Source organism: Ctenocephalides felis, unplaced genomic scaffold, assembly GCF_003426905.1.
Source record: "Ctenocephalides felis isolate EL2017-DRISC unplaced genomic scaffold, ASM342690v1 CF-g0.4_SCAFFOLD_01492, whole genome shotgun sequence".
Taxonomy (NCBI): domain Eukaryota; kingdom Metazoa; phylum Arthropoda; class Insecta; order Siphonaptera; family Pulicidae; genus Ctenocephalides; species Ctenocephalides felis.
Genome location: NW_020537646.1, coordinates 57121913 through 57143664, shown reverse-complemented (window position 1 = coordinate 57143664; position 21752 = coordinate 57121913). Strand labels below are relative to the sequence as shown.

General features: G+C 29.0%; 1 protein-coding gene across 1 annotated transcript in view; it reads right to left on the bottom strand.

The window, feature by feature from the left end:
• LOC113371439 (beta-glucuronidase) overlaps positions 1-21752 on the bottom strand; it is a gene marked incomplete at its 3' end in the record, with an annotated part of 608953 nt that overhangs the window by 404789 nt on the left and 182412 nt on the right. Inside the window, 1 exon segment of the mRNA XM_026612065.1 lies at positions 17254-17396. Coding sequence (XP_026467850.1) covers positions 17254-17396 — 143 coding nt within the window.

Genomic DNA, 21752 nt, shown 5'->3' with positions numbered 1-21752 from the left:
TTAAGATGTATGTAAATTAAAATACTGCAGTGCAGTGTATACATATTTACATCTAAAATATTCATATATTTTTACATCTCAATATTCCAATCTTAACACAGTATTCTTCATAAATGTATATATCTTATATATATACGCACTGTGCGAATCAAAACTATTTTATTTAGATAGTATTTCCAAATTTCTCACAAGACAATAAAAATGTCGCGCAAAGAATTCGTATTTAGTTACACGCAAGTGTAGAATCTTGGTAAAAATGTTTAAATACCAGTTGGTATTGGTATTTTGCCTTGAGGAAAGTTACATGAACTTCCCGATATGTTAAATAATCGACTTAATCAATAAAATATGAATTAGTTTATAAGTAATTGAAAGTATTCCGAGTGGATTTATTACACATTATTGGAAACGAACAACCACGTTAACTCGAAGTATTTTCTAAAAGCAAATTTTCAAAAATCAAAAATCAACCATTTTTGTAATTGAACCAGTTTCCGTAGGACTTTAATGGTTTAGTATGTTCATTAAGATCAAGTACTCTAACGTTATACCAAGTAAATTGTCTAATTTTAATTTTAACAAACATCAAAAAGACTACTCATTTTCTCAAACTTTGATGAATTTTTAAAATTAAACTACTTAGTAGTACGTAATATTTCAGTAAGTTCTATAAGACGTAAGAACGTAAGACCGTAATATTTCTGTAAGTTCTATAAGATCATGATATATATCTCAAAAAAATCCATGAAAATCGGCTTAAATTTTTCTTTCAACAGTTAATTACAAGAAAACGGCTCGGTAGATTTTCACCTAAAACTAATCTGTATCATTCCCAACAAATATCTTTCCAACAGTTTTTGATCAGATCACCGCACGAAACTGACATCGATAGTCCTCATTGAGTACATCAAATGGCTTTTAAATTTTTGAAATCGGTTCAGGCGTTTTTGAGAAAACGTCAATGAAATGTCTAATTTTGACAAATGTCTGAAAAACGATATTAATTTTTGCAAACTATGAAGAATTTTAAAAATTAAATGACTTGCCGTAGGACTATAAGACTATGGTATCTACAGTCAAAAAAAAAATTATAAAAATCGTCGAAATTTTTTTTTAACATTTTATTACAAGAAAACGGCCCGGCCGATCTTTAGCAATAACTAATCAGCACGATTCCCAACCAATATCTTTTGAACAGTTTTTGAATTTTAAAAATCGATTGAGAATTGCGGGCTAAAACGTGGACGAAAAATTTTTCACTTTTCTGCGATTTACAAAGAATCGGTTTGGCTGATTGTCGCGAAATTTGATAAACTCTAGTCTTCAATGAGATACATAGAATGGCTTTTAAATTTTTGAAATCGGTGCAGCCGTTTTTGAGAAAACGTCGATATACGACAAATAATCTGTTCACATACACATACACAAACACATACATACTTTTTCCAAATGTGGTCTCATTCGATTCAGAATGGCTTGAAACGTCGAGAAAACATAAAATTAGCGAATCGGATTTTTTTAATGAAAACATAAACTTCTCTTTCGGGAAGTTAAAAATTTTCCATTATGTCTTCAACCAGTTTATAAACAACACATATATTACACACTATCTAATTCAGATTTTTTAAGTTAGTATTTTGTGAAATTTTGTTTAATTATAAGAATAATGTATACATTACATAGTAGTGCATTACCACATACTGACAACTGACTACTGAATGTTCTATTTTAATATTAAGATTAACTAATTGTAAGTACTTTTTACTCTTTATAATTTTTTAGTTTCCACTGAATATTGGCTAGAATTATAGCAAAAACTTATGGATGTAAAATAATTTTTTTAAAGAAATTCATGTTTTCCGGAAGGAGAAGTTCATGTTTTCATAAAAAAATTGGATTCAAAATTTTTATGTTTTCTCGGTGTTCGAAGCCATTCTGAATCGAATGAGACCAAATTTGGAAAAAGTATGGGTGTGTGCGTGTGAACATATTTTTTACCGTAAATCGGGGCATTCTCAAAAACGGCTGGGCCGATTTCAAAAATTTAAAAGCCATTCGATGTATCTCAATGAGGACTATCGTTTGTGAGTTTTGCGCTGCGATCGGCCTAACCGTTTCTTTATAAATCGCAGAAAAAAAAAAGTCTACGTTTTAGCCCGCAGTTCTTAATCGATTCTAAAAATTCAAAAACCGTTCGAAAGATATTGGTTGGGAATCGACCTGATTAGATTTTGGTAAAGATCGGCCGGACTATTTTCTTGTATTTGGCCAGTCTTAGTCTTGAAAAATTCGTGACAATCCAGAGATCGTCGGAAAGGTGAGATATTATTTCAAAATCGCGTAGAAACTTCACATTTTTAATTTAAAAATGTATGTAGAAGCGTAATTTAAATAAAACAATGCACGGTGGTTAATACGTGAAATGTCAAACGTTTTTGACAGATGATGTTCGTTCGTTACGTTCAATAGGATGTTTTACGTGAATATTATTTAATTATGATTAAATTGTAGTAAGTAGCTATGTTTGTAATTATATAAGAAAACGTTAGTAAACGGGCCGCAAGTGTTACTAGAGACTCAAAATATCATCTTTTTTGAAATGTTAATATGAAAATGCACTTTTTGGCATATTTTTCTCAAACACGGTACTCTGAAAGATCTCATTTGTATAATTATATACTCATTGGTATTTATAAAACATTTTCTAGGTTATATTATTTTTTATTTATGTTATTTAAATTCAGTACCTAAATTTGGTATAGATCAAATGGACATTTTGTCGAATAACATTTTCCCAGTTATAATTTCACAGAATTTATCGAAAAATATATGAAGGTCTGGGGTTAAAAATGTCCACCACCAAAGATTTTTGAAATGGGGGAGATAAACGGTAATTTTAGAAAATCCATAATAAAAGTATTTTCTTCCGTTGGTAGTTTTTAGCATTAGTTAAAAATGTAAATATTTTGTAAAATACCTTTAAAATTATAATACGGCTTTAAACCTTTTTGCCACCTGCCCGTTTCAAGTTACCCCGCCTATAGGGTAAAAAGGACTAAATAACAAATTTTTGAAAGACATCAAAAAAGCACATTTCTACAAAGATAAAGTAAAAGGAATTTACTGAACGTAGTCAGATAATTGTTAGTTTGATATGTGTCATTTGTTGTGATATAATTGTTATGGTTTTTACAATATAGTTTATATTTGCTCAAAGTCAAGCTGGACCTTTGTGTCTCGCCCTGCTCTACATATATACTTTTTAATAAATTTACTTTAATTCATCGAATGGTAATACTTGAAACTTTCAAAAAGCAGATCAAAGAAAAAATACTTAAATCATTTTCTATCTCTCCTCGCAAAAATTTGAAAATTTTGTATAAGCTCAGTAGTATTATCTACAATTATACACAAAATCCAGAATCCAAAAAGAATCTGAAAAACTTGAAACGTAATCAATAAGTCGAAAGACCAAAAAAGAATTGGATGGATTATACTATGTTTTCTATAGAAAGTGTATAAATCTTTCAGTTTAATTCAATTGACAAAATATAGACAAACTAATGGCGTTTAATGTTTTTATAATACTTCATTGTATATAGCATTCAAACAACACATCCTTATATACAAGTATTAATATTTGTGATTCTCTAGAAATTGTTTAGAATATACCTTACCTAGCAAAACAACGTTTGCCGGGTCAGCTAGTATATATATATATATATATATATATATATATATATATATATATATATATATATGGAGGCGTGTCCATATTAAATACCAAAATGATCCAAATTGTAGACATAATAAATTCCACGAAATATTATTTATATTTGGTTTATTTTAAGTAAGATTAATATCGACGACACTATGTGTTATCATATTGATCGTTAATAAAATGTGATTGGTATTTTTGTATTTAAAATTGAAAAGAAAGGTTTCAAGACTTATAATTTTTGGCAAATTTTGACTAGGGAGAAACAAAAGCCAGATCAGATCTGACACTTGAATTAATTTTGTTTCCTCCGTGCTGTCACTATATGAGCCTATCTGTCCAGTAGAAATGTGATGCGTGTTGACGAGCCGATACAGCAAATGCGGTGCGTGTTGACAGCCCGCTACATCACTCCGCCCCAATGAAAAAGATTGTTTCGCATCTGACTGCCATCTTGAACTTTCTTTTAAATTTTTTGGTTGAGATTGTGTGATTAATTTTATTTGTTTGTGACAGTGGCCGTTTTGACTGCCGTATTAGCTTGGTGAGTTGGTTGATTGCTTACGTGGCCCTTCGCTGGCGAGTTAGCGGTTGAGTGTATGTGGCCCTTCGCTGGTGAGTTAGCGGTTGAGTGTATGTGGCTCTTCGCTAGTGAGTTAGCGGTTGGGTGTATGTGGCCCTTCGCTAGTGAGTTAGCGGTTGAGTGTATGTGGCGGTTGCCAAATTGTTTGCTGATGCTCCCTGTCTGCTGCCATGGTGCTTATCGACATTATTTACCAGGATAATAAGTGATTTATTGAGCACGTGTTGTTGTTGATCTCGAAGTGCGTGGTCGGAGTCTCAATTGTATGCTTAGAATGCTCTTCGAGTTATGGCAGTTGTGAGCTATTTATAATAATTATTTATATTTTTAAAAATTCTTTTCTTAATATTTCATGAGACTTTAATTTTTTTTTGTTTGTTACTTCAGTATATGTCTTGATCTTCTTACCTTCTTTAATGTGTGTTACTAGTTCACTCTCGGAGGTCACCAAAATATGGAAGCGTGGTCCATATTAAATACCAGAATTGTAGACATAATAAATTTCATGAAATATTATGTTTTATACTTGGTTTATTTTATGTATGATTAGTATTGACAACACTATGTGTAATCATATTGATCATATATAAAATATAGTTGATATTTACTTATTCACAATTAAAAAAAAAGGTTTCAAGACTTATAATTTTTGGCAAATTTTGACCAGGGAGAAACAAAAGCCAGATCAGATCTGACACTTGAATTAATTTTGTTTCCTCCGTGCTGTCACTATATGAGCCTATCTGTCCAGTAGAAATGTGATGCGTGTTGACGAGCCGCTACAGCAAATGCGGTGCGTGTTGACAGCCCGCTATATATATATATATATATATATATATATATATAAATATATATATATATATATATATATATATATATATATATATATATATATATATATATATATATATTATATATATATATATATATATACATATATTAGGGTGTTCCTTAATATGGACATTTTCGAATTGCTTTGCTTCTCATGGCTCAAATAGTTCCAAATTGATAAAGAACAATTCTCTGAAAGTTTTAGATCTCTATCTTTTAGATAGAGCGCAATTCAATCAAAGTTTTGTATGGTAATAGCATAAAAAAAATTCAAAAATGTAAAAAATGGTTTTAGATATTGTTTAGCGAACAAATGAATGAGTTTTATTTAACATTTTTGCTAAGTTTACATAATTTTTTTTTCAAATTTTTTTTCATGCTATTTCCATGCAAAGTTTGATTGAATCGCGCGCTTTCTAAAAGTTAATATTAAGAGCAGGAAAATTCCGAAAACGTCCATATTAAGGACCACCCTAATATATATATATATATATATATATATATATATATATATATATATATATATATATATATTTATATATATATATATATATATATTTATATATATATATATATATATATATATATATATATATATCAATAATTTCTAGTCAAAATGTTGAGTACGAAAAAAACTAACTGATTGCAAATATGGTGCATAATTGCAAAGTAGTACAAATATATGAATAGTTTAACTTACTTTCATACTGTATAGAAAAACGCGATTAAAAATTCCGCCAAGGAAATGTCATCATATTTTTGCGAAAAAAATTCAAGTAATTATGCAATATATTATATAGACATATAATCTTTGGAATGCAAAGTAATTTTAACTTCCCAAATGAGAAGTTTATGTTTTAATAAAAAATACGATTCATTTTCCTCGACGTTTTAAGCCATTCTGAATCAAATGAGACCAAATTTGGAAAAAGTAAGTGTGTGTGTGTGTATGTGAACAGATATTTTGCCGTAAATCGACTTTTTGTCAAAAACGGATAGTCCGATTGCAAAAATTTAAAAGCCATTCGATATAATACGATGAGGACTAGCGTTTATCAATTTTGCGCGATGCCAAGCCGTTTCTATGTAAGTAGCAGAAAAGTGAAAATTTTTTGCGCACGTTTTAGTCTGCAATTTTGAATCGATTTTGAAAATTCGAAAAACGTTTGAAAAATATTGGTTGGGTGTCGTGCTGATTAGTTTATTTTGATAATCGACCGAGCCGTTTTTCTGTAATAAAAAAAATTATCTACGATTTTTTTGACGCTAGATAGGGCAGAGCGGGGCTAGTTGAGCATAGGGGCAAGTTGAGCAATCGAAATATCTCGAAAACTATTCACCGTCCGTTTCGGCATTATATGGCGGAAAGATAGAGGTTTGGGAGAAATAAACATCCCGCGATCGCTAGTGGCCGCTGGACAAATGAGTGAGGATCACGGGCGTTTTGTTTATTTTCAGACCAAAAAGTAAAAAAGTAATTCATCACGAGTTTTCGTCTGGTTTAGTCAAATGTTATTTATTTTTAATCAGGTAAATGTTATTCTTCCATATAATTATAGTTCTTTTAATATGCGCAGAGATTCTGGGTGTAATTCTCACGGTTTTTTTATAAACTCACTTTTATTTTGAAATTCCGAGTTGGGGTTAGTTGAGCATAGTTGCTAAACTTGTTCTGTCACTAAGACAATTACCATTAACTTCCAGAAATTAATTATTATTTTTAAGATTTAAGCTAAGTCTATGAGTAATAATATAAAAAATAATGATTTTAAAAAAAAATACTGAATATAATGGTAAAATAATTCCTAAGATACGATATTGTTTTGTTGATTCTATTTTTGGTTAATTATTCAAAGAAAATTACTATAAGTTTTGTTTTCTCTGTCAATAAAGACTATTAATATAGAACTGGTTATTAAAAACTTATTTTATTTCATCACTAATCGACATTGAACATATAATTTCATTATACTTTCTTAGTGCTCAACTTGCCCCACCAGTCGGTCAAGTAAGAGCGTGGCCGGGTTAATTTATAAAAATAATTATTTTATGAAACTTTAATATTTATATATGTATTGTATACGTTAAAAGCAAGGATGCAATTTGGTCAACATGTGTCCAGTCACCACCGGAGTGTACAATTGGCTGGCATCTCCGACGCCTGCTTTTTACTAATTTAACGGATTATTTTAGTCTAACGGCTCTATGAGGGGCAGGGGATTTTAATTTAACGGCTCGATGAGGGCAGTACGTGCTCATATAGAACTTTCATAAGTGAAAATGACATTTTCAAAATCTCTAACAATATTTTCATGTGCTCAAGCGGAAAAGAAGCACATGTTTTTCAGTCGTCAGAGGCTTCCCCGTAGTGTTGCGCTATTTCAGATCATGAATATGAAGAAAGGTTCAGATAGTTTTGTAGATATTTTTGTAGATATTTCTAAACATTTTGCCATTAATTTTGCTCGTCCTTGCTGCAGTGTTAAAGCAGGATTCCGCAAATACCCATTCACTGTTCTTTTTTCTTCTTTTTTATTTGAACCACGTTCTGATAAATCATCGACATTTTTAGCAACTTTATATAGGTGTATCGAATTCTGTACAAATGTCTTCAACTTTCTCATATGTTTAGCAGCAGCTGATTGCTACATTTGGGTACCTTTTAAGTGCATGCAAAAGGGCGCAGCCTCGTAGCGCGACGCGTAACTTAGCACTCATGGCGTTTAACGTAATTTTTTCTCAAAAGATCAACTACAACTAAACCTTTTTTGATAATGCATCAAGGACAAAGCTTCACTTTATCAGCTCACGAAAGAATTAGACCGAAATCTTTCATTAACTGTCGTTAAAGTCGGCCACGCTCTTACTTGACCGACAGTATATGGTACATTGAGCATACTTGACTTTTTGCATTTAAACAGCTGTAGCTTTTAAATTTTACTTATTACCAAAAAATAGTATTAACACTTTTGTTAAGCGATAAACAACAAATTCATTAAGCCGTATAGCAATTTATTGAGACTTTTTATTAAGGAGCTACATCCGTTTAAGTAAAAATTTGCTCAACTAGCCCCGCCCTACCCTACCATAGTTATATAGATTATACTAGAATATTAGAGCCCTACAACAAGTAGTTTAATTGAAAAAAATCGTCAAATTTTGTAGAAATTAGTATCGTTTTTTTGGCGTTTGTCAAAATTAGAACTTTCATCTACGTTTGCATAAAAACGCCTGAACAGATTTCAAAAATTCAAAAGGCAGTCGATGTATTTCGATGTGGATTATCTTTTCTCAGTTTTGTGTAACGATCGGCCAAGCCGTTTCTTTGTAAATCGCAGAAAAGTAAAAAAAAAAATTAAAAAAATCAAAGAATGTCCGAAAGGTATTGGTTGAGAGTGATACTGATTAACATTTAAATTTCAATTTCGATTGATTAAGTCAATTCTTATACATTTCGGGAAGCTCATGCAATTTGCCTTAGGGCTAAATGCCGTTTTCAACTAGTTTGTCGATTGTTCACGTTGTGTTTTTGTAGGATGGGCAGTGGCGGATTAAACTTACTGCCGTCCGAGGCCCTATCTAATCAGGCGTCCTTTTTAATAGACAAAATTTTACTTTTTTAATTGAATAGTTTATTTTAAACTATTTAGATACAATTTTTAATTTCTCGTAGGGTCAGTTATAGAAATCGCAAAAGAATCCAAAATAATTTACTGCATATCTCACGTTTCGAGTTCATCTAAACATATTGTTATTCCTTTAAAAATATGATGTATGTGTATATATGTATGTTCGATTCCTATCGATAGGAAAGCGTTCTGATTAATTTTTGGCAAAGACAGATCCAGTTGTTTCGTTATTGACCAATATTGACCGATATTGACTAATATTGACCGATATTGAGAAATATTGACCGAAATTAACCAATATTGACCAATATTGAACAATTTTGACCTATATTGACCCATATTGACAGATATTGACCGATATTGACCGATATTACCGATATTGACCGATATTGACCAACATTGACCGATATTGTCCAATATTGACCGATCTTGTCCAATATTGACCGATATTGACTCATATTATAGTAATAAAAATAGTCATTATAAAATAATTCATCATTCTATGTATCTCGATGAGAACTAGTGTCAGTATCAGTTTTGCGCGACGATCGGCCGAGCCGTTTCTGTGTAATAAGCAGAAAAGTGAAAAATAGTTCGTCCACGTTTCGAAGATATTGGTTGGAAACCGTACTGATCAGTTTTTGTTGAAGATCAGTTGGGCTGGGGTGTTTTCTTGTAATTAACTGGTAAAAGAATTTTTTCGACGACTTTCATGAAACATTTTTTGATGATAAACTGTTTTCGATGACAATCGACAAATCACAAATTGGCAGCACTTTTTTGGCGTGATCAGTCAATATTTATATTTCGTCGATGTTTTATTAAAAACGGCTGAATCGATAAAATATGTGGACCTGAGAAAACGAAACTTGTCTTTATACGTTAAGTTATATCATAAGTTAAAAAAAATGCCATTATCAAAAATAATCATTGGACATAAGCATACCAAATTGACAGATATTTTAGTTTAGATAATACGAAATTTAAGGAAAAAAATATTTTTATATCCGAACAAAAAAATGAATTTTAAATGATCACTAAATAGCAATTAATATATTATGTTAATTTGCCATGGTTTTTCACCTTGACAAAGTTACAGAAAATAAACAGAGCTTCAATATTTCACCAAAAAAGCTTAATCAATTTGATCATTTTTATTTTAAACATACATTACATGAATAAAATTATCAATATGACTCCCAAGAATAATAAATTTAATGGGTTAATCCAGCACTGAGGATGGGCCACTTGAGTAACGCGGTTCTTCACACAATGAGGTGTTTTTATTAATTATTCAAACGTCTTATTTACATATTTATATAACTTCACTCATCATGCCTCCTAAGAAAACAGGGAACTGCCAAAAAAGTGGTGAATTATGAAAAATTGATTATTGCTATGAAGGATGTGAAAATATATAAAATATCGGAGCGTGTTGCTTCTGCTGCTAACATCGTTAGAAAATTGTGTTTTTAATCATTACATTTCCGTTAAGTAATTTAACTAAACATTTAAGCATTATTCTTCCGAAGGTCACCATTTTATCCAAATTTAATGTCTCAAACTCTTTTATTTTAGCAGAATTTCTCAATAACCTTACTATTCCACAGGGCTTTTATTTAGTTAGCTTTGATGTTGTTTCTTTGTTTACTTATGTTCCATGGAATCTTGCATTGGATGCAATTTCAGATCATTGGAATTACATCCAACGACATACAACTATTAATTTATTCTGGTTTAAACATATCTTAAAGTTCTTAGATAAGTTAGTAATACATATTTCTGTTTTGAAAAAAAAAAATTTGCTCAGATCTTTGGTATGGCTATAGGTTCTAGCATTAGTCCTCTCTTTGACAGATTTAACTTTACAATTACTTAAAATTTTTGTTCTACCCAAACTTCCTGTTCAACCCTTTTTTTACTTTAGGTATGTTGATGGCGCTCTCTTGTGCTTAGATAACAATTCCATCTCTTCTACTCTTGACTCGTTTAATTCTTTTAAGTTGAACAATCATTTGAAATTTACTTGTGAGTTTAATAGGATAATTCCATCAGTTTTTTAGACATGAAAATCATTAAACTTGTTCTGGTAGATTTATAAGTTACTTATCGTTTCATTCTCGTTCTGTAAAAATTTCCGCTCCATTCCCACAAATAATTTATATCCTTTACATTTAATCAATAATATAATTAAAAATGGGTTAGAATTTTTAAACATTTCCAATATTGATAATAATAATGTTAAATCCGTTGTCAAAAAAAATGCTGCTGATTCAAATTCTTCTTCTTCTTTATTTAGCAAATATATTATTTGTTTACCTTATTTGGGTAGCTTTTCTTATTTTTTAAAAAAACTTTTTTTCTGTTGAAGGTTTTCTTTTAGTTTTTACATTCGACAATACACTTTGTTCCCCGTTTTCTACTTTAAAATCTAAATTTTCGTCTGACAGAGTCATCGATTCCGTTTATAAAACTAATTGTTTAGACTGTGACAGTTGTTGCATCGGTGAAAGTTCCCAATACATCAGCAAGACAATAAATCAGCATATTTATTACTCAAACATTTTTGCGATTATTATAACTACTAATTATAACCCTACGGCAAGTTAAAAATAGCAAATAAAACAGTAAAATAGTGGTGTACGGCATCGTGCCTTAAGGAAAATTGCTGGAACTTCCCATACCGTAACAACATGTTCGAGGAATACTAAATATTTTAAAATAGATTATCAAAAATACTGTGAAAGTGTCTAATATTTATAAGAATTATATAAACTAAATTACAAAGTTAAAATATGAGTGAACTTTAGAACTTTAGCCAGAATTAAAATCAAAATCTAAATTATTTTCGATATACAAAAAATAATTTTGCATAAAAATTAAATCCCAAAAGCAATTGTTTTGTCAATACCAACAGAAAGTTTTTTAAATCATCGGATGCTTTGTTATCTCAAAAACTGCTATTTTTTGTACATTTAGCTCCGTTTCATGCTTCCCTAGTTAAACTTTTTAAAGAATTAGCTTTTTATGATATTACTGAATTTTCTCGATTTGACTTCAATAACTATTTTCATGCATAATCCTTATCCTTTATCTATGTAGTCTGACCATTTGATCGCCTGTACAACCATTTTTTTATTTTTTTTTATTGCTATTTTATTAATTTAAATTTTTTACGGTTTTAAATGAGTTAAACTTTCAACCTTGTGCAAGAATTTTGAGCTTGACTGGTGGTCAAATAGACTTTAATATGATGAACTTGATGATGAACATTGTATTTAATGTTCGAATGCTTTTTTTCAGCTCTTTTTTTTCAGAAGTGAAATTTGTGCAGCTACTATGATTATTATAAAATTACTATCATTTTAATATTAACTATGAATAAGCTTGACAAGAGCCTGAAATTATATTTATTATTATTGATTACGGCTTGTTTATTAATAAATAAATAAAGTAAAATGACAAAATATTTAATTTTTACATACAAAATACATTGCATTACATTACATGCATTTTGCCATTTTGAAAATCTCTAAATTTCTAATTTGAAAAATTTGCAATAACAAGTTTCAAAAATATTTCCTAGTAGAAATGTATCGTGGCTAGAGGGGTAAAATATCGTGGCGCAATATTCGAATCTTGTCTTTAAATGGACCGGACAATATTTGTTTTCAAAATTATGGAAAATTTGGAAAATTCATCGGAAAAGTGTTTTATATGGTTTATTACAAATAATAAACATGTTTTCCATCTGATTTACGCCTCTAATTTTATATTTACACGAATTATACATAATTTTTAAATGTGGGCGAAATCCAAGTTTTTTGTGGCCGAACAAGAATTATTTCTTCAGTATTATCGAACTTGGGAAATATGTGGTATTTATAAGGATCACGAAAAAAAATAACTTTAGATAATTAATTAGCACAAAAATCATGATTAAAGCTTTTAAAAAGTCATATGCTCGATCGCAATTGCTAGTTTGATACATTTTTCTTATAAATTCAATATAAATTTTAAATGTGGGGGTTATGCATTTTTTTTCTGGGCAACCACGATTCGTTTCTTCAGTATTATCGAACTTGGGAAATATGTGGTATTTATAAGTGTCACGAAAAAAATTAACTTTAGATAATTAATTAGCGCAAAAAGCATGATTAAAGCTTTTAAAAAGTCATATGCTCGATCGCAATTGCTAGTTTGATACATTTTTCTTATAAATTCAATATAAATTTTAAATGTGGGGGTTATGCTTTTTTTTCTGGGCAACCACGATTCGTTTCTTCAGTATTATCGAACTTGGGAAATATGTGGTCTTTATAAAGGTCACGAAAAAAAATAATTTTAGATAATTAATTAGCACCAAAGTCATGATTAAAGCTTTTAAAAAGTCATATCCTGGATCGCAATTACAAGTTTGATACATTTTTCTTATAAATTCAATATAAATTTCAAATGTGGGGGTTATGCATGTTTTTTCTGGGCAACCACGATTCGTTTCTTCAGTATTATCGAACTTGGGAAATATGTGGTCTTTATAAAGGTCACGAAAAAAATTAATTTTAGATAATTAATTAGCACCAAAGTCATGATTAAAGCTTTTAAAAAGTCATATCCTCGATCGCAATTACAAGTTTGATACATTTTTCTTATAAATTCAATATAAATTTTAAATGTGGGGGTTATGCATTTTTTTTCTGGGCAACCATGATTCGTTTCTTCAGTATTATCGAACTTGGGAAATATGTGGTCTTTATAAAGGTTACGAAAAAAATTAACTTTAGATAAATAATTAGCACCAAAATCATGATTAAAGCTTTTAAAAAGTCATATGCTCGATCGCAATTACAAGTTTGATACATTTTTCTTATAAATTCAATATAAATTTTAAATGTGGGGGTTATGCTTTTTTTTCTGGGCAACCACGATTCGTTTCTTCAGTTTTATCGAACTTGGGAAATATGTGGTCTTTATAAAGGTTACGAAAAAAATTAATTTTAAATAATTAATTAGCACCAAAATCATGATTAAAGCTTTTAAAAAGTCATATGCTCGATCGCAATTAATAGTTTGATACATTTTTCTTATAAATTCAATATCATTTTTAAATGTGGGGGTTATGCTTTTTTTCTGGGCAACCACGATTCGTTTCTTCAGTATTATCGAACTTGGGAAATATGTGGTCTTCATAAGGGTTACGAAAAAAATCAACTTTAAATAATTAATTAGCACCAAAATCTTGATTAAAGTTTTTAAAAAGTCATATGCTCGATTGCAATTAATAGTTTGATACATTTTTGTTATAAATTCAATATGAATTTTAAATGTGGGGGTGATACATTTTTTTCTGAAATTATATTGAAAACCAATATAAGATTAATATATATATATAAACAATATTTACCCCAAATTCAAAATTATTATTTTAACCCATATTTAAAAATATTATTTAATTCATATAGAAAACAGAATTTAACTCATTGATAATATCTTAGGTAATAGCTCGATCAGCTCGATCGTAATTAATAGTTTGATATAAATTTTATATGAATTCAATATAAATTGTAAATATTATATTCACATTTATTTTTTCTTTATTATCGAACATTTACATTGGGAAATAAGTAACATTTACATTGGTCAAGAAAATAATCAATTTTAAATCATCAATTAGCGCCAAAAACATCTATGGTGACTCTTAACTCTACATATTTTTGATCAGAATTAATTAATTAATAGCTAAATTAATTAAATCCATTATTAAACGTGAATATATGCGAAAAAATTCATTTTCGATTTTTGTCTCATTACTATAACTACCCTACGGGAAGTTAAAAAAGCAATAAATAATTTAACTATATTGTATTTATTTATTAACTATATTATTTAACGATATTGTAAGTATGGCCATCATTCAATAAACAAAACAAAAACAAAATTATACAAGATTATAATAGTGCAAAAGTATCAGAATATATATATTAAATTTAAATAATGTGAGTAACCGAGCAAAAAATGTAAACAAAATAATATTAATATTATTTAAATCTGTTATATCTACTAATATATATCGAGTTTTATATTTATTCATAGAATAAAAATTTCTGAAATTGCATTATATACATGTATGTATAAACCATACCATATATATGTACGAACATCTGTTTTTGAGAAACTTCTCAAGAGTGTCTTCTTTCTTTCATATAACCGATATTTGTATAAGAGTATCTCGCTTCGTGTACGATGTGTGTCCTTTGTCCTATGCGTTTGTCCCTACGAAGAAATATTCTACCTGACTGTGTCAGTTGTGGCCGAAGTTATTTTATACGTATTTTATGAACTAATATTATGTCATAGCACTTTTGTTTTAATTACATATTCTTACATTTTCTTAATAGCAATTATTATTTATATTACTATACTAGTTTATTATTTATATTAATGTTATTTAAGAGTAAAAGTTTAATTAAAAAATTAACTTAAAGGTAAAAGGAGATTTTTTAAAATTTATTATTGTGTACATAGAAAAGAGTTTGATTATAAAAAATGTTTGTTGGTTAGTTCTTACAGAAGGAAAGAATCCATAAGCCCAAAACGTAGAACAAAATAAGTGAAATATTAATTTTGTTTAGTGAAGATAAAATTTATTTGATATAATTTAGAAAAAAAATCAATAATAAATCTAAATATTTAAAATTTTATAAATATAAACATATTTGATATAATAATAATTAATGGCGTTTTTATTAATTTCGTTTTGAATATTTTCTAAGTAACGTTTCATAGATTATGTAATTTACTAATTACCTCATATTGAAATGAATGAAAAAGGAGATATATATATATATATATATATATATATATATATATATAAACTTTAATGACTACTATAACGACAAATTAATGAGCGTATACTTCGTAACATAAAATACAAAAACATAAAAACCTGTTAGAACCACCCTTTGATTAACAATGCTACACCTACACCATCAAACAAAACACAAGCCAAGCGGAGTCTCGCAATTTTTCAGTAGAATGAAATTTGTTATGCAGTGCGCTTAGCAATTCTTGTTGAATTTAGAATTTATTATAATATTAAAAAATATTCATAATATATAGTAAGTCTGGAAAAAACTTAGTATGTGAATTTTGAATAAATATTAAGTTAAAATCAAGCTGTTAAATAACACAATTTTGAGTTTTATGGTTAAAGTACGTAAGTATATTTATTACTTATATTATATAAATCAACATACATATTTAGTAAACAATGATGTGTTTTATATATTCTAGATTGACTAAATAGAAATGGATGTAAAATCAGCTGTAATATAAAAACTATCACATAGCAAAAATGGATTTGATAAAAGGTAATAAAAATATTAACAAACTTATTAAATGCAGACTTTTCAATAATTTATTATCGCTTTTGAATATTTGATATTCGTATTTCCATCAACAGTTTTTTGTTTTAATTTAAAATTATAATTGTACTGTTTTAAATTAATGTTAAATATTTATATTCACTGTATTTTTAATTATTTCAGATTTAACTGTGATCGAGTTCTAGAAAATATGAGTTTTTAATAAACTATAATGCCAGAAATGCTTTTTTATTAAAAGCTAAGTAATTGAATTTATTATGAGTTTATAAAATCAATATATTCCAGAAATATTGCGATAAAAAATAATATATTTTATCTTATTTCAGGTGTAATCGTGATCGATTGCAAGAAAATGTTAAAACATGTGTGAAAATATCCAAATAATATAAGAATTTCCATCACTAATTAAAATACTTATAAATAGACAATTAAGGCGATAGGATTAACAAAGATGAGATTATGATTTACCATTAAGATCCTCCAAATTATTATAATGGCTGAAAATATTTATCATAAAATAATGTGTAAATTGTTAATAAAATTATTAAAATTCAATACATAAACTATTTAAAAATGTATGTATTCATTTAGAATAAATAAACTCTTATATCAATGAGTTAAATACTGTTTTTCTATATAAATTAAATAATATTTTTAAATGTGGGTTAAATAATAATTTTGAATTTGGGGTAAATATTGTTTATTTATATTGAGCTTATATTGGTTTTTTATGCAGGGTAAATATTGTTTATTTATATTAATCTTATATTGGTTTTCAATATTGGGCTTATAGCAGTTTTGAATGGGATTTTAATATTGTTTATCAATATTGGTTTTATATAGGGCCTATATTGGTTTTAATATTGGATTTATATGGGAAAATGTTAACAGAATAATATTATAGCAATATTGGTAAACAATATAGAGCCCATATAAAGTACAATATTGCGCCACGATTCATTTCTACTAGGGTTGCTTTCTTTGACAAAACTGCTCTATTTACCTTTTGCGTGCATATTTATTGACATCAATTGACTCTAACAACTAAATTACATTAAATATCTACAATATCATTATCAAACCACCCATTACTAAAAATACACTTACCAATATCACCATTATAATCTGTTTCAACAGTAATATCCGATATATAGATTCGCGGTGTAGAATACAGAATGACAGGCCTATGGATGCCGGCATAATTGAAGAAATCAAAGGAGTATGTTTGCATAAAAAAATGACCATTTTCCCTGAAAAAGATTTTTTTTTAATTAGACTAATCATGTGTATCTTATATATAAAATTCTTCTGTATCGATGTATGTAAATATACTCCTTCAAAACGATTATTCGGATTTTGATAAATCTTTCTGAAGTTTGTTAAGATTATAACAATATATTGATATTATAAAAATGAACGGAAAAAAATAATAACATGTCATTGTTTGACATTGGAAATATTTGTGATATTGTTTGGAGTTAAAAATTAATAAATACTGCCATCCGCCAGAAATTGTAATTTATGAGCCTACACAATATTAGAATATGTATAATAAATTCATGATTATGAATAAGAAAAATGAAATGTCTACGTTATTATTGCTAAAAAAGCAGCTAAGGTGTGTTAGAAACTAAAATAATATAAGATACTGTATATATATGGCGAGGGAGCAGCCCAAGTGCGTACGACCATCGTGTGAGTCAATGCGGAATTGCTGCTGTTTGTGTAAACATGGTATCAGTGACAGAGCATCGCTGCCACTAGAGGGTGTAACTTACAAAAAACAAACTATAACATTAATTCCAAAAGAATCATGGATGATATTATGAAAACTCTTAAAAAAATTGCTGGAACTTGACGACCAGAAAAAAGAGATTTTTAACAGTATATTGAATGTTACAGAACAGGTCACACAAAACATCAACAGAGGAAAAATTTCTTGCTTTGTAAGAGAAACATGTGAAACTAAAGCAAAGAAAAGAGAATCTACTACGTTGATGAACTGGAATTTTCATACGACGCCTTAGAAAAATATATGTTCAATTGATTAGATCTACACTTTTCAATCGAATTAGTAGATGCCGATATACAAGTGGTTAGAAGGCTAGGCTAAACTGCGATAATCCACAACCAACTCTGGTATCTTTCTCAAAACTTAGTACAAAGATAAAAATCTTCAAACAGAAAGAAGCACTGCGCGACACGTGCTACTATATGAAAGAAGATTCCGTTAAACAGATCTTAGAAAAAAGAAGACAATCATAAGACCAGCTGCGAATAAAGAGAGAAAATGGTAACATGGCTTTCCTAAAATATGATAAACTAGTCATATCTAAACAAACGTCCAAAAAAAAGTTTACTGCCTGGCCATTAAAACATACAGAGGATATGTATAAAGGAAGAATTACATAAAACAAACAAAAATAAGCCACGACATCAAGAGATAGCGCTAAAAAGATCTAACAGCATTCCCGAAAGGAGTAATCTAACCGAGCATGCTAAATTTCCTAACAAAAAAACACAACACAGCGCCAAGAAAGTACAAAAAGCAATACATAGCGAACAGTTGCTCCTCTCCATATAAACCCAACAAACAACTATTCAATGAAACTTAACATAACAGATCCTCCAACCCGGTTGGTCACCGTGGAGGATTATGACCACAACCCTGCAAAAAAAACTATAACACTAAGCAACAAGAACAACAATAAAAATTGCCATACTCTATCAACATATGAACGCATATTAAAATTAAAAAAACTGTTTAAGTACTATAAACTATAAACGCCTTCTAAGTTGTCCGAAGCAAACATCATACTAATATATAAAAACGAGATCACAAAAATATTGGCAACTAAAAACCTATTAGCCTACTACCTAGCCTGTACAAACTATTCTCTACAATTATTAACAAAAGAATAAGTACAACACTATAAATGAAACAACCCGTGGAACAAGCATAGAAGAATACCAGGAACAACAGAGAACATTATATTTAGCTTTCATAGACTATCAGAAAGTTTTCGACTCCGTTTCACTCATCAGCATATGGAAAAGCTTGCTAGAGCAAGGGGTTGAGAAAAAAAAAACTAGCTGTAAGTGGAATTCTGTCTTAAGGCAATTAAGGCATCGTGCCTTAAGGCAAATTGCTGGAACTTTCCGTACCAAAAATTATTATTTTTTTAAAAACGATTAACATTTTTGAAAAAATTTTACTTCGAAAAAATTAGATTTTTAAGAAACTATAAATTTGAGAAAAAATTACTTTTAAAAACTTGTGGCAACTACGGTTAACTAAGATTATACTGTCTTCCCAAAATCCATAAACCTGACTTACCTTTCCGTCCTATTGTATCAGACATTAACTCACCACTTTATAAATTATCAAGATATATAAACAATTCCATAACTCCTATCACCAAACAATCCCCATTTCACATAAAAAAATTCTTTCAAGTTTGTCGAAAAACTTAAACAAATTACAGTTCCAAATGATAACGTTTTAATTTGTTTAGACGTAGTATCATTGTTTACAAACGTTCCATTAAACCTTATCCTTGAAGCCATAACTAAAAAATGGCACGATATATCTTTCCATACCACAATTTGCCTACACTGGTTTCGAGAAACAATAAAATTTTTAATTTCCATCACATATTTTGAGTTCGATAGTAAATTCTATTTCCAAACATTTGGTACGCCAATGGGATCTCCAGCCTCCCCACCTTTAGCTGAAATAGCCCTTCAACACATAGAATCCACAATTTTAAATTCCTACAACAAACAAGTTTTTTACTACCGATATGTTGATGACATCATAACATGCATCCCAAACAGTGACACAACAACTCTGGTAAATTATTTTAATGCCTACAACCAACACCTACAATTCACTTCTGAATTAGAAAATAATAAATTTATCAGTTTCTTAGATGTCCAACTCTTTCGCGAAAACAATAATATAATAACTGATTGGTATCACAAACCAACATACTCAGGCCGTTATCTTAATTACCATTCTTACCACCCCCTCTCTATCAAAATAGGCACAATCATAAACATAATAGACCACGCATTATTATTATCACACAGTAAATTTTTAAGAAAGAATCTCTCTCATTTCACAAATCCTAACCAAAAACTCCTACCCACAACACCTCATCCAATCCATAACAAAAAATAGAATCCTATATCTCCAAAACCGTCACAATAATTCAATTGATAATCCAAACCTTGAAAACTACATTCGAACTATAAGTTTCAGTAAAAATAATATTAGAGTAGTTTGTACCTCCGAAAACACTTTTTCAACTCTTTTTACAAAATTAAAATCGAAATTTAACCCAAGAATCCTAAGTAATCTAGTTTATAAGCTTAATTGCCTGAATTGTAATTGCGTCTACATAGATGAAACCAAAACTTGCACAAAAGAACATCACAACACAAAAAAAACTCTAAAAATAAGAAATAGAATAAAACACAATTAACGGATCTCATTAATCAGCTCAAACATAACATTGATTTTTCTAATCCCACGATCCTACATTTCGAAAATAATTTATTTAAAAGACGATTTAGCGAAGGATGCTTAATATCTTTACACAAGGATACAGCCATAAATTTAAGAACTGACAACAATTCGCTTTGCAATGACTATAAAATAATCCTCGACCATTTTGAAAAACGCCACCTTATCTGAATGAAGCGTGTATTTTTATTATTATATTATTTTACAAAAAACATATGTTTGTCGGTCTTTGTACACTTTCGCAAAATTTGTAAACACAATTCATTCAATATTTAGACGTTAGTCAATTTGTACACAGTAGAATGTAACCAAAAATTGTCAAAAAAATAATTAGTTTAAATGTTCCAATTATTAATAGCTTGATTTATCACAGCGTAATAGTATAGTGTATTTTTGTATAATTAATTTCTGTAAGTACTTAAATATAAGTTCAATAACTTTATATTATTTTCCTCCTACATCATATAAAATCTTTTAGTTCCACTGAATGACGGTCTCGATGAAGACTAAAACGTATGGATAAATAAAGTATTTCAAAACTACTTAAGTTTTACTGCCCGATTCTAAATAACTCATCAATATATATATATATATATATATATATATATATATATATATATATATATATATATAAAGTATATATAATAACATCAAATAAAGGATCAAACTAGAGTCTATCGGCCCAAGTTTTCCCATAAGGCAGGGGGATCCGCTCTCACCAATAATATTTAATTCAATCCTGGAGAACATTTTCGGAAAGCTGGATTGGCGTAAATTAGGCATCTATATAAAATGCAAACATCTAAGCCATATTAGATTTGCGGACGACATTGTGCATTTATCAGAATCAGAATGCAATTCATGTTAGAGTCTCTGCATCAAGCCAGCGTCCAGGTTGGCCAGGAGATGAATTTAACCAAAACTAAAACATTACCAAACAACAGACGGAAATTTCCAATACTAGTCCATAACAAACCAATTAATTACGTCGATAATTACATATAATTGGGAAAACCATGAAGTAGAAAGAAGAATACAATCAACTTAGAAAAAATATTGGAAATTAAAAGAAATCTTC